General features: G+C 35.8%; 1 protein-coding gene across 7 annotated transcripts in view; it reads right to left on the reverse strand.

The window, feature by feature from the left end:
* RICTOR (RPTOR independent companion of MTOR complex 2) overlaps positions 1–14,567 on the reverse strand; it is a 136,227-nt gene that overhangs the window by 58,510 nt on the left and 63,150 nt on the right. For 6 of the 7 annotated variants that reach the window (XM_033179413.1, XM_033179410.1, XM_033179408.1 and 3 more), the window contains 2 exons: positions 6,014–6,078; positions 5,022–5,153 (listed from right to left, as the gene is read on the reverse strand). In XM_033179413.1, coding sequence (XP_033035304.1) covers positions 5,022–5,153; positions 6,014–6,078 — 197 coding nt within the window. Of the gene's footprint in view, positions 1–5,021; positions 5,154–6,013; positions 6,079–14,567 lie in introns of those variants that run through there. The other variant, XM_033179415.1, reaches the window with a different exon arrangement.

Here is a 14,567-nt window from a genome sequence, read left to right on the forward strand (position 1 = left end):
TAAGAAACAAAGGAACAACAGAGTATAGATTTCAGCAGAAACACAATACTCTAAGAAATAGGTTAGGGTTCAAGACTGGTTAAGGTGAAAAGATTCTGCTCAATATATCCACTCTGAGATGCTAAATAGCCACTTCTAGGAGCAAAGGCAAATCTAAAACCAAACTTTAATAGAATCAGTGCAATAAACCAACATTCTAGAACAAAACTTAATTCTCTTAAAATGCAAATAACATGATCCTGAGACAACAATTATTTTTTTTGTTTGGATTTTTTGTTTTTGAGACAGAGCTGGTGCCTCAGCCTCCTGAGTAGCTGGGATTACAGGCACATGCCACCGTGCCTGGCTAATTTTTGTTTTCTTAATAAAGTCAGGGTTTCACCACGTTGGCCAGGCTGGTCTCGAACTCCTGGCCTCAAGTAATCTGCCCCCCTTGGCCTCCCAAAATGCTGGGATTACAGGCATGAGCCATCAAGCCCAGCCCCAACAATTTTGAATACCGATGTTCACATTCTATCAGACAATATGAGGCATGGTTTAAAACAAACAAAGCGCCAAGTACCAAAAACTAAGAAAAGAAAACGGCACTACAAATAGAATACAGGTGATTCACATTTTGGAGTTGTCAGAGGGGACTTCAAAATAGCTATGGTTAATATGCTAAAGAAAATAGAAGAAAAGATGAAGAAATAAAGCAGAGACCTGAAATCTTTAAATAAAACTAAAATTGGCCAGGCACGGTGGCTCAGGCCTGTGATCCTAGCACTTTGGGAGGGCGAGGCGGGTGAACTGCTGGAGCTCAGGAGTTCGAGATCAGCCTGGGCAACACGATGCAACCCTGTCTCTACTAAAATAGAAAAAAATCAGCCGGGCGTGGTGGTGCCGCACCGGTAGTCCCAGCTACTCGGGAGGCAGAGGCAGGAGAATCACTTGAACCCAGAAGAGGGAGGTTGCAATGAGCTGAGATAGCACCACTGCACTCCAGCCTGGGAGACAGAGCAAGACTCCATCTCAAACAAATGGGAAAAAAAAAAATCCTAAAATAAATAAAATAACAACTGAAATTAAGAATTCATGAGAGTCATGTACTAGCAGGATGAAAGGTTTTTAATAAACAGGTAAGTAGAAAAGTAAGCACATTGAAATACAAAGATTAACCACAACAAAAGGTTGAAAAATACAGTAACGGCATCAGAAACTTGAGACAGTGAAAAGATCCAACATGTGTATAGATGGAGTACCAGTCAATAGGGCAGAATATACAACAGAGTAAAAAAAAAATCTTTAAAGCAGCCAGAGGTAAAAAGATATATCTGAAAGAATCTCAAAGACATCAAGAATTCCTACATAACAAGAAAGAGAAGCTACTTATTGTTCAACTGTTATTAAAAAAAAGAAATTAAGAAGAAAAAGAAATCCAGAAGACAATAACCGAATCACTGAAAAATAAATAAGTGGTAATGAAAACAGCCTTTGAACATGAAGGCAAAATAGAGGGATTTACAGACAAAAGATGACTAGCAGAACTAAATATATCAAGGATATATGTTCCAATCTCTAGGAAAACTACTAAAAAGAAGGAAAGACTTCATAGCCAAGACACTAAAAGAGGAAAAAAACTGTTATTTCAAATGAAGCAAAAAAATGAGAAATACAAGAACAAAGAACATATGTGACAAATAGAATAGAAATACCAAGATAGCAAACAAAATCAAGTATTAGGAAGCTAGTAATGAGACAACAAACTCATAAATACACACAAAAAATTACATTAGACAAAGTCCATAAATCATGCACATAATAAACCACTAGACATAAATAGTCTAAATACTCCAGTAAGAAGACAAAGTTGGTCAAACCAGATATAAAAAAAAGAAAAAACGATATGATATTTACAGGGGAGACACTTAAATGTAAAAACAAAAAAAGAAAGTAAAAGGATAGGCCGGGCGCGGTGGCTCAAGCCTGTAATCCCAGCACTTTGGGAGGCCGAGACGGGCGGATCACGAGGTCAGGAGATCGAGACCATCCTGGCTAATACGGTGAAACCCCGTCTCTACTAAAAAATACAAAAAAAACTAGCCGGGCGAGGTGGCGGGCGCCTGTAGTCCCAGCTACTCGGGAGGCTGAGGCAGGAGAATGGCGTGAACCCGGGAGGCGGAGCTTGCAGTGAGCTGAGATCCGGCCACTGCACTCCAGCCTGGGCGACAGAGCGAGACTCCGTCTCAAAAAAAAAAAAAAAAAAAAAAAAAAGAAAGTAAAAGGATAGTAAAAGGTATACCATGCAAACACTAGGCAAAAGAAAGGTGGTAATGTATTATTAGAGGACATGAACACTCATAAAAGAAGTATTACTAGGAATAAAGAGGGTTATTTTATAATTATAAAAGGATTAAGCCCAATATGAAGATTTAGCACTTCTAAACATGAAGTAACAAACAAAGCTTCAAAATCTGAAACAAGAAAAAGAAAAGCCAGAAAGTACTATATAGGTGAAAAAAAATTGAGTCTATAATTTTATAACAAGCTGAAAAAGAAAACCCAGCCAGAGAGATCCATTAATGCATTATAATCATGTAGGACAAAAAAAAAAAAATACATATCTTACATATATTTTCCAGGTAAAATGAAAACAAGGCCACATTTCCCTAGTTGTTTTATAAAACATACATACATACTCCCAATACTAAAATCAGACAAAGACTTCAGATAAATGGAAAAATAAAGGTCAATACCTCTCATGAACATAGGTGCCAAAATCTATAAAATATTAGCAAAGGAAATTGTTACATATGAAAAGGGCAATATATCACAAACAGTGGTGTTTATTTAAAGAATGCAAACGAGGCATATAAAGAAAATCTAGTAAAAGCTTATAGAAAGTATAAATAATGGTGAAATACTGAATGCTCTTCACCTGAGTTCAAGATCGAAACAAACTTGTCCATTAGTATCATTCCTATTCAGTGCAATATTCTAACTCATGTAGTAAGGTAAGAAAAAGATAAAGATTGGAAAGGAAGATATAAAATGGACATCATCTATAATTAATGCTTATACACACAGAAAATCCAAAGTAATCTACAAACAACCAGAACTGAAAAGTGAATTTGGCAAGATTACTAAATAAGAGGTCAATATCTCCCCCCAACTTTTTTGTATATTAGTAACAAAAACAGAAAAGAATAAGTTTTAAATTACATTAATACTATCATCAAAATATCTTAGAATAAACTGAATAAATATGTTCAGGACCTCTGCAAAAAACAGACACACACACACTACTCAATACTGTTGACAGAAATCAAAGTCTCCAATAAATAGAAGTTTAGAAAATTCAATATTAAGATGTAAATTCACCCCAAATTAATCTAGAGTATTAATGCAATCCCTACTAAAATCCCAGCAAGTTATGTGGATATGGACTATCTTATTCTAAAACTTTTATGAAAATGCAGAACCCAGATTAGTCAAAATAGTCTTGAAGAAGCAAAATTAGACTCACATTAACAGGTATCAAGACATATTATAGAACTGCAGTAGTTAAAACAGTTGAGAAACCAGTGCAAGGACAAATATACCAACTAAAGAGGATAGAGAACCCAACAATAGACTGCTACTGAACTGCCTGATTTACAACAAAGGTGACACAAATCTAGACGTGAAATGAAAATGTTTTCAATAAAAGGTGCTAATTTTATTGGATATTCACAAAGATAAAAATGAATCATGACTTGCCATCTATCTCATACCTTACACAACCATCAAATGAGATCAAATCAAGTAAGATGGTTCAAAGACTTAAACACGTATAAAGGAATAAAACCTTTAAAAGAAAACATAGATCTCTTCCAAATAGATCAAAAAGCATTCTGGATTTCACTAATTATGAACTTTTGTTCATCAAAGACCCATTAAAAGAGTGAAGAGGCAAGGCAGAGGCATACATCTGTATGTACGGCAGATGTATGGCAGAGGCATACATTTTCAATACATACATCTGTAAAGACTCACATCCAGAAGATATCAAGAATTCCTACATAACAAGAAAGATAATCCAATTTACAAATGAGCAAAAGATAGGATACCCAAACTTTCAACCAGCAAATGAAAAGTGCTTAACATCATCACTCATCAGGGAACACAAGTTAAAACCACAATGAGACCCCACAATGAAAATCACACAAGAAACGATATAACCAAAAACTGAAAATATCAAGTGTTGATGAGGATATGGGGAGACTGAAACTCCTATACATAATAGTAGACGTATAATCAGTGCAATCATTTAGCAAACTGTTCAGCAATATCTACTAAAGCTAAACATACATGTACCTTATAACCCAGAAATTCTAGTTCTACATATATGTAAGAGAAATGAGTGCATTTCTTCTTCTATAAGAATATTCTTGCAGCCTTCTTCTTCTACAAGAAGAAGAAGTGCATTTCTTCTTCTACAAGAAGAAGAAGTGCATTTCTTCTTCTACAAGAAGAAGAAGTGCATTTCTTCTTCTACAAGAAGAAGAAGTGCATTTCTTCTTCTACAAGAATATTCAGGGCAACTTTATTCCAAATAGTCAAACACTGAAAACAACCCAGAAAAGCTTCAACAGAATGGAATAAATTGTGGTCTATTTATAAAATGAAATGTTACACAGCAAGAAAAACAAAACAAAAACAAAACAAAATAAAAAACATAGATGAATCTCAAAGACAATAATGAGAAAAAAAGAGTAATTACTGTATACGTCCAACACACAATGCTCAAGAACAGGAAAAACTAGTGTACAATGGGAAAAGTCAGAATAATGTTTACAACTGATTGCAGTATGTAACAGAGCTTTACTGGGATGCTGAAAATGTTCTAAATCTTGTTACTTGTGTGTGTGTGTGTGTGTGTGTGTGTGTATGCAAAATGCATCAAAGTTACACTAGAGTAAAAATCTGTACACTTTATGGTAGACATGCTAAAAACTCAACGCAAAATTTCAAAAACATATAAACAACTCTAGGAAATTTACCTAGCTATTAAATAGTCCACTTTCAATTTTAGCACCTTCTGGAGAATACTGGAGTCTTGGATGAGATATCGAAGCGCTCGTAGCCCTGCCGCTCGCACTTCTTTTGCTTCATTTAATAAAGCTAACCGCAAACTGTATGAAAACAAACAGAATAGAAGTTTTGCTGCCCAGGTTTCAAATACACACAAAATTATATTACCAAATTCTTCCTCAGCCAAAATACGCAAAAATTCTAGTCATGAACGGAATTCTATCTAAGAGCATTCTACATATATAAAAATTATTCACTCCAACCCATACAATTTCACTTAGTGTTGCTTTTTTAAATCTGTGCCTCCTTAGTACATTCTTACCAATCAAGACAATGTTATTGAGTTCTTACCTTCTGTACTTCTGTATTGAGTTCTTACCTTTTTCAAGCTATACCATTTGTGTCTCTATAATCAAATATCCTCTCTCTGCCTACCTGTTCCATACCTCTCCCAAAAATCATTGGTTTAAATCAATGATAAAAATAATTTACACCAATAGCAGGCACAGACCTTTTATATCAATTTTAATTCCTAAGAGTACCTAAAAGATAGTTATAAAACCTTATAACATGCCTCTACTAGTGTGCATGGGCAAATCAAGTCTGTTGTAAGCACAACTTTCTCTTAGGTAAGACCTAGAGTTATAGGTTCCTCTTGTTCCTGGGAAAAATAAGAGAAATTTAGTCTGCAAATTTCAGATCTAATTTAAAAGTTTAAATTCTAGAAGTCCAGGTATTTTTGAACATTCACTTTGGTTCCTCATACTTAGTAATTAGAAAATATCACAAAGACTCACAGAAACAAAACTACTGTAGCTCTTAAAGTTTTCTAATGTTCAAGCAACTGTTTCTATGAAATCAAATATGAGGTGCTGTATTATTCTATTTCTAGTTTAAAATTACTAAAATTAAAATTACTAAAATCTGGAAGGGATGGGAGAGGGGAATGAACTACACTTACCAAATTATGATATCCTCATAGTTAAAGCCCAGTTTTTCTTCACTGTGGCCAATATCACAAAGAAGCTGTCAGAAAAACAAAACAAGTATGTATGTGTTGTATATTTTTACATATTTATATACATTATATGTTTACACTGCAAAATAAGATATTTTTATGGAATATTTTGAAAACTATGATTCTACTGTTCAAATAGGCAGCTTTATTTATATCATCTTACTATTTCTCATTTGCCCTGCCAGTTTTAAGTTTCTTTAATCTTTTATCTTTCCTGCCTTTTAAAAACTCATTTGTTTTCTGTTACTCCATTTTCCTTCTCAATAATTTACTGTTTTAAAAATGGTTCTTTTAGTGGCTACTACTAAGATTACAACATGCATTGTTGACTCATCTAACAAAAAGTATCACTTCACAATGTCCTCAATAATGCTAGAATCTCACACTGTAATTTTACTTTCTCCCCTCACATTTCACTTCACAACTGTTTTTTCTATCTTTTAAAACCTATACCATATTACTGCTTTTGAACAGTATTTATCAATTGAACAGTCCATATCAATTTATATTTATTCACGTATTTGCCCTTTTTATTATTCATCATTTTAACGGTTCCTTAATGGGATATCTTCCTTCTACCTGAAGAACTCTGTTGTTGCTATTGACTTGTTTTGTTAGTGTTTTGATTTAATTTTAGACCAGGTTGCTGGTAATGATTTTCTTGTTTTTTATTTCTCTGGAAATGATTTTTTTTTTTTTTTTTTTTAACATTCAAGTTTGAAGAATATTTTGCTGGATATTTAGAAGTTTAGGTTAGCTGCTGTTTTCCTCCAACAGTTTCAAGATGGCTTCCATTGTTTCAGTTGTGAAGTCTGCCATCAGAGTTATTGCTGACTCTTTTGAAAGTCATGTCATTTATTTCTCAGACTCTTTTTTTTTTTGAGACGGAGTCTCACTCTGTCACCCAAGCTGGAGTGCAGTGGCGCGATCTGAGCTTACTGCAACCTCTGCCTCCCAGGTTCAAGCGATTCTCCTGCCTCAGCTTTCGGAGTAGCTGGGATTACAGGTGTCCACCACCACGCCCGGCTAATTTTTGTATTTTTAGAACAGACGGAGTTTCGCCATGTTGGCCAGGCTGGTCTCGAACTCCTGACCTTAGGTAACCTGCCTGCCTAAGCCTCCCAAAGTGCTGGGACTACAGGCGTGAGCCACCGCACTGGGCCTCTCAGACTCCTTTTTTTTTTAAGATGGAGTTTCGCTCTTGTTGCCCACACTGGAGTGCAATGGCGCAATCTTGGCTCACTGCACCCTCCGCCTACCACAACCTCCATCTCCCTCGTTCAAGCGATTCTCCTGCCTCAGCCTCCCTAGTAGCTGGGATTACAGACGTGCCACCAAGCCTGGCTAATTTTGTATTTTTAGTAGAGATGGGGTTTCTCCATGTTGGTCAGTCTGGTCTCGAACTCCCGACCTCAGGTGATCGGCCCGCCTTGGCCTCCCAAAGTGCTGGCATTAAGGGCATGAGTCACAGCACCCAGCCTCTCAGACTCTTTTTAAGACATCTTTCCTTAGCTTTGGTTTCCAGCAATCTTATTACAATGTTTCTAGGTGTGGTTTCCTTTGTAGCTATTCTGCTTAGGGTAAACAAAACTTCCTAAATCTCTGGGTTGATCTATTTCTGCAGTTTTGAAAAATTCTATACAATATATTTTCAAAACTACTTCTGTCCAAACTCTCCTTCTGGTAATTCAATTAAATGTATGCTAGATCTTTTCATGTGTATCACAAATCTGTAAATCCTCTTTTGTTTTTTTCCATTTTCTTTTATCTCAATGCTTCAGTTGAATATTTTCTATAACCTGTTTTCTGATGTGTCTAATCTTCTATTACATGTATCTAATGAGTTTTTAAATTTAGATACTGTATTATTCTCTTCTTGAATTTCCATTTAATCTTTTTAGTCATTCCAATGTGCTAATGAAATTCTTCCTTTCACATCAATTTCTTCCATACATCCTCTATGTTCATGACATAGTTGTTACTGAAAGTAGGTTTCATCTAACACACCTGAATGATGTGGATCATCTCTGGATCCGTTATTTGCTGTTTTCCCTTTTAGTCACATAATCCTGTCCTTTGGTGCCTCCTTAGATTGTATTTAAAAACTTGCAAAGATTTGATGATGTTATCTGTCTCCACAGAAGGTTCAGCCTTCTTTCTGTTAAGCCACTAGATGGTGGTGAGTCCACATTAGGGGGCTGTCCTGGTAAGACCAGGCCTACCTCTGCTTTTTCCTTGCCACCTGAAGTTTCAACTGAAAGCCTATTGTTAAGAAACCTCGTCCAAGGCAGATGAAAAATTTAATTTTTGTTTTGCAAACTCCATTCCTGATTTTCAAAGATTTTCCACTTAGGTTTTAAGTTTCTTATCCCAGGTAGCCCCAGGATTAAACAACTGAATTGAGGGGAGAATCTCCTCATGCTTGATGCACCTAGGACTCCACCAAAACCTCTGTGCTGTTTTCTTTGTCTTTCAGCAACAGTATTCCTGGGCCTAACGCTTGGATCCTGTTTCCTGCCCACACTTAACATCAGCAAGTGTCCCCTGGGAAAAAGTTGTTGAAGCAGCTTACTTGTACAAGATTCTCCCTTTTCTGAAAGGTTGGCATCTGCACTTATTGTTGCCCGAGCAGCTGCCTGCTGCCTTCAAACAGGTTTTCCTAGTTTTCATTGAGAGCGGTGGTCTAATACTAGCTATATGGATCCCACCTGGATGAATATATGCCTGTTTAATCTAGGTATGAGTTTGGAGAATTGACTTTTACCTAAAAGTTATGTATAATATCCTTGATTTATTGGGGCTAACTGAAATGGATTAAAGAGAAGATAAATCATGTATTTAACACTGAAGACCAAGACGGGTCTCCAAAGTGCTAATATTCTTTCTCAGTATGAAGTTATAAACACTGTAACCATGCAGTATAAAGCAACCAAAGTGATCAACATATCATATCTATGAGAAGAATGGTCCCTAAGAAAAAGTTGATCATAGAAGTTTACTACCCTGTTGGTAGGATAACTATAAAAATTTCCTGTCCAATTTTTTCTTTACAGGAAAAAAGGGGAGGGGAGGAGGTCCCAAATAGAATAGGATAGGAGACAGGACCAGAATAGCTGCTATCAGATATTGCAACACTGCTGATATTACAATATTGGCATTCCTTAAAATTTTGATATGATGAACAAAGAGGCTTCAGACTTTCAAAGAGTATAAATAATGTTTTTCTTTTGTTTTTACTGTCTTGTACAGTATTGCAAGTAGTTACAAATTTAAAAGAATGCATTTTTATACATACACATTTAAAACAGTAACATAAAAATTTCTAAGTTTTGAGATAAAACTTCTATACCTCTAAAAAACCAACCATATACCTAAAATTAAAAGAGACATAATGTGTTAGTAAAAAATATTTGCAACAAGTACGGTAAGAAAAAGGTTAAGGCACTGTATGTGGTTTGCTAGGGCTACTATAACATATATCACAGACTGGGTGGCTTAAACAACAGAAATTTACTTTTTCATAACTCCGGAGGCCAGAAGTCTAAGATCAAGGTGTTGGCAGGGTTGTTTTTTTCAAAGTCTCTCTCCTTGCCTTACATATGACTATTTTCTATATCTTCCTATGTGTATGTCTGTCTCCTAATCTACACTTTTTTAAGAGGTTATACTGGATTAGGCCCACCCACCCATATGACTGCATTTTTCCTTAATTATCTTTTTCAAAGGCCCTATCTCCAAATACAGTCACATTCTGAGGTACTGGAGGTTAGAAATTCAACACAAATTTTGACGAGACACAATTCAGCTCATAGCATTCCATCTTCACCTAGCAAACTAATACAGATCCTTATAATGTAAAAGGGTGAAACAAATTGAGGAAAGACTTCTCAGGACCCCAAAGAAGGACAGGCAAAGAAAATGTACAAGGAATTTACTGAAGAAATATAATTGACAAATAAATATGACATATATTCATTTATCCTAAAACTCAAATCAAATGAATTGCAAAGTTCTACTTAAAACTCACAAAAATGGCAAAATATTGTTTTAAATATTATTGTATAACATTATTTTATTATTGTAAATATTTCAAAAAATAGTTTAAAATATTGTATATTACTATAATGTTTTTAGATATATTGCAAAATATTATTTTAAATATTATTATATATTGGTAATGGGATTGAAAACTGAAAATATCTTATAAACTAAATTGGAATGATGCACTAAGATCAAGATACACTTTGGAGATTTATGTATTTTAAATTATTTAATATAAAGTAGGTTCAAGTACAAGATGCTTATGACATTATTTACAACATCAAAGAAATGGAAATAAAATGTTTGTAAAGGAGGAACTTTATGAGGCCATTAAAATAATATATAATAAGAAAAAATATGCGTAATCTATTGCTAAGTAGGGGAAAAGATTCCGTAAGATACATTTCTTAAAGACATACTTTAAAAAAAAGTGTATACATTAAATTTAACACCAAAATTTTTTTAACAAAAAAGAAAGTAGAATCACAGATAATTTATTCTCCTCTGCATTTCTGTGTATTTTACAAATGTTCACAATTAAACATGTATCACACCATGTAGGAATAGTTTTATATATAGTATTGATGAATATACACAGAAGTAACAATTATTGACTGTTAATCTTCTCAACCCTAGTAGTATTTCTGTACATGAAAACAACTGAGGCTTAGAGAGGTTAATATGACTTCCTAAGGCCACAAAGGTAATTAAGTGGTAAAGCTGGAAATCAGATCAAACCAGTGTGAGGCCAGAGTCCACTGTGAAAAATATTACTACAATTTTATATTGAAATTATCTACACAGGGTTGGGGATTAGGGGAAGTAAAAAAACAACTGAATATTACCATCTTATTTCATTTCTCCAGCCTCAAATGTGGCATCAAGAGTCTGGAGAACTGCACCTTGGCTATATACATACACAAAACAAATAAGAAAATTTAACTATTATTTTCTCCAGAACTGCTAACTAAAAATATACCATAAAAAAACTGCCCATTTCAAAGAATTAAAACATAAACAACTGCACTTTCACTACTTAAAATAAATTATTATTTTTAAAGATTTCTCACATATTTCAGAATACTAGCATTATCACTATGTGGTACCATACATGAATAAGAAAGAAAACTATGATCACTAGCTATGATTACTTCATCCTTGGGAATATCCAAATATAAATAATATAGAAAAATTAAGGTTAGAATTTGTTTATATCAACATACAAAATATTGTGCTTTTAAACTGGGAAAAAATGTCACTTTCTTAAATTATAATTTACACATATCAACTCAACTGCTTAAAAAGGCAGTATTTCCATTCTTCTGCTACAGGAACAGTGAATGTTAATAAAATGAAAGGTTGTAAAATTCTACAAATATACAAAGTCTTGTCCTTTAAAGGGTTGGTTTTTCCTGTAAGTGTGTACTTGACTCTCATTTCCTGCATTATACTTGACTTTCATTTCCTGCATTATGCTTCTCATACTTCCAACCTTGTAGAAAACTACAGATTCAGAGAACATAATTTTCTAATTATCTACCTTCTCAAACCAGAAAAATATATGACCATTTACCACTTAACATTTCCTAGAGTTAGCAGTTTTAGTGAAAAAGTTAAACAAAATTCAAAGGTATTATAATCTTAAAAAACAAACATGCACAATTTAAAAAGTGTATAGAGAGGTGTATCATTTTCTGATTATTAATGTTGATGCATTTCAATTGCAAGAAAAATTTTTGAGAAAGATGCTGAATCAGCTGGAAACTGGAAAATCATAAATAACTAAAAAGAACAATTATGGCAGAAACATAGTATATTTGTTATTAATTAGTGCCTATTTTCCAGAGATAGTAAATGGAATTCAACAATGGTGAAATTTTAACCATTTAACCATTCAATAATGGTTAAATGCTTTCAGGCTGTTTCCAGGATTGTATAAGAGGGCTTTAATCAGTCTTAAATGAAAAACCTTTTGAATCAGAATTATCCCAAGCAGTGATTAAACTTTCTATGTGTAACTAAATTCACATATATATTGGAATAAGAAAGAAGATAGTAATAGAATTCTAAATTTTGGATTATCAAAGAAATATACTTTTACTGTTAATCACTAAGAGTTCACATATAAATCTCAAAATAGTATAAGAATGACTTTGATACAAATTTCTTGTGATGACTACCTTACTAGTTATCTCCTAATTTAAATAACCAAACTCTAAAGTATACATTAATCTCTTTAGCTCTTTCTGTACGTGATATGGTTTGGCTCTGTGTCCCCACCAAAATCTCACCTTGAATTCTAATAATCCTCACGTGTCAAGGGCAGGACCAGGTGGAGATAACTGAATCATGGGGGCGGTTTCCACCACGCTGTTCACATGATAATGAGTTCCGTCTATGACCATATCACCCTGAACACACCCAATCTCATCTGACAGTGAGTTCTCACGCTATCTGCTGGTTTTATAAAGGGCTTCCCCCTTTGCTTGGCACTCATTTTTCCCTCCTGCTGCCATGTGAAGAAGGATGTGTTTGATTCCCCTTCCACCATGATTGTAAGTTCCCTGAGGTCTCCCCAGCCATGCAGAGCTGTAAGTCAATTTAATTTCTTTCCTTTATAAACTATCCAATCTCGGGCAGTTCTTTATAGCACTGTGAGAACAGACTAACACAGTAAACTGGTACCACAGAGAGTGGGGCACTGCTGTAAAGATACACGACATGTGGAAGTGACTTTGGAACTGGGTAACAGATAGAGGCTGAAACAGTTTAGAGGGCTCAGAAGAAGACAGGAAAATGTGGGAAAGTTTGGAACTTCCTAGAGACTTGCTGAATGGCTTTGATCAAATTGCTGATAGTAATATGAACAATGAAGTCCAGGCTAAGATGGTCTGAGATGGAGATGATGAACTTGTTGGGAAGTGGAATAAAGGTGATTCTTGCTATGCTTTAACAAAGAGACTTCCAGCATTTTGCCCCTGCACTAGAGCTCTGTGAACTTTGAACTTGAGAGAAATGATTTAGGGTATCTGGTGGAAAAAAATTCTAAGCAGCAAAGCATTCAAGAGGTAACTTGGTTGCTCTATAAAGCATTCAGTTTTATATATTCACAAAGATACAATTTGGAATTGGAACTTATGTTTAAAAGTGAAGCAAAGCATAAAAGTTTGGAAACTTTGCAGCCTGATGATGCAACAGAAAAGAAAAACCCATTTTCTGAGGAGAAATTCAAACTGGCCACAGAAATTTGCATAAGTAACAAGGATCTGAATGTTAGTTACCAAGACAATAGGGAAAATGTCTCCAAGGCATGTCAGAGAGCTTCATGGCAGCCCCTCCCATCACAGACCCAGAGGCCTAGGGGGTAAAAGTGGTTTCCTGGTCAGGGCCCAGGGACTTGCTGCTTTGTGTAGTCTTTAGTGCCCTGTATCCCAGCCGCAGCTAAAAGAGGCAATATAGAGCTCACGCAGTTGCTTCAGATGGTGCAAGCCCCAAGCCTTGGCGATTTACACATGGTGTTGGGCCTGTGGGTGCACAGAAGTCAAGAACTGAGGTTTGGGAACCTCTGTCTAGATTTCAGATGGTGTATGAAAATGCATGGATGTCTACGCAGAAGTGTGCTGCAGGGGTGGAGCCCTCATGGAGAACCTCTGCTAGGACACTGCAGAAGGGAAATGTGGGGTTGGAGCTCCCACACAGAGTCCACACTGGGGTACTGCCTAGTAGAGCTGTGAGAAGAGGGCCACTATCCTCCAGACCCCAGAATGGGAGATCCATCGACAGCTTGCACTGTGCACCTGGAAAAGCCACAGGCACTCAATTCCAGCCCACGAAAGCAGACAGAAGGGGGTGCTGTATCCTGCAAAGCGACAGAGGCAGAGCTGCCCAAAGCTGTGGGAGCTCACTTCTTACATCAGCGTGACCTGGATGTGAGACATGGAGTCAAAGGAGATCATTTTGGGACTTGAAGATTTAATGACTGCCCTATTGAGTTTTGCACTTACATGGGTCCTGCAGTAGTTTTTTCGTTTTGGCCAATTTCTCCCCTTTGGAATGGGTGTATTTACCCAATGCCTGTACCCTCACTGTATCTAGGATGTAACTAACTTGCTTTTGATTTAACAGATTCATAGGCGGGAGGGACTTGCCTTGCCTCCAATGAAACTTTGGACTTGGACTTTTGGGTTAATGCTGGAATGAGTTAAGACTTTGGGGAACTGCTGAAAGGGCATGTTTGTGTTTTGAAATGTGAGGACATGAGACTTGGGAGGGGCCAGGGCAGAATTAAAAGGTTTGGCTCTGTGTTCCCACCCAAATCTCACCTTGAATTGTAATAATCCTCATGTGTCAAGGGTGGAACCAGGTGAAAAATACTTGAATCATGTGGTCATTTCCTCCATGCTACTCTCATGATAGTGAGTGAGTTCTCATGAGAGCTGAGAGAACTCACTATCAC

This window comes from Trachypithecus francoisi, unplaced genomic scaffold (assembly GCF_009764315.1).
Source record: "Trachypithecus francoisi isolate TF-2019V2 unplaced genomic scaffold, Tfra_2.0 Lachesis_group2, whole genome shotgun sequence".
NCBI lineage: Eukaryota > Metazoa > Chordata > Mammalia > Primates > Cercopithecidae > Trachypithecus > Trachypithecus francoisi.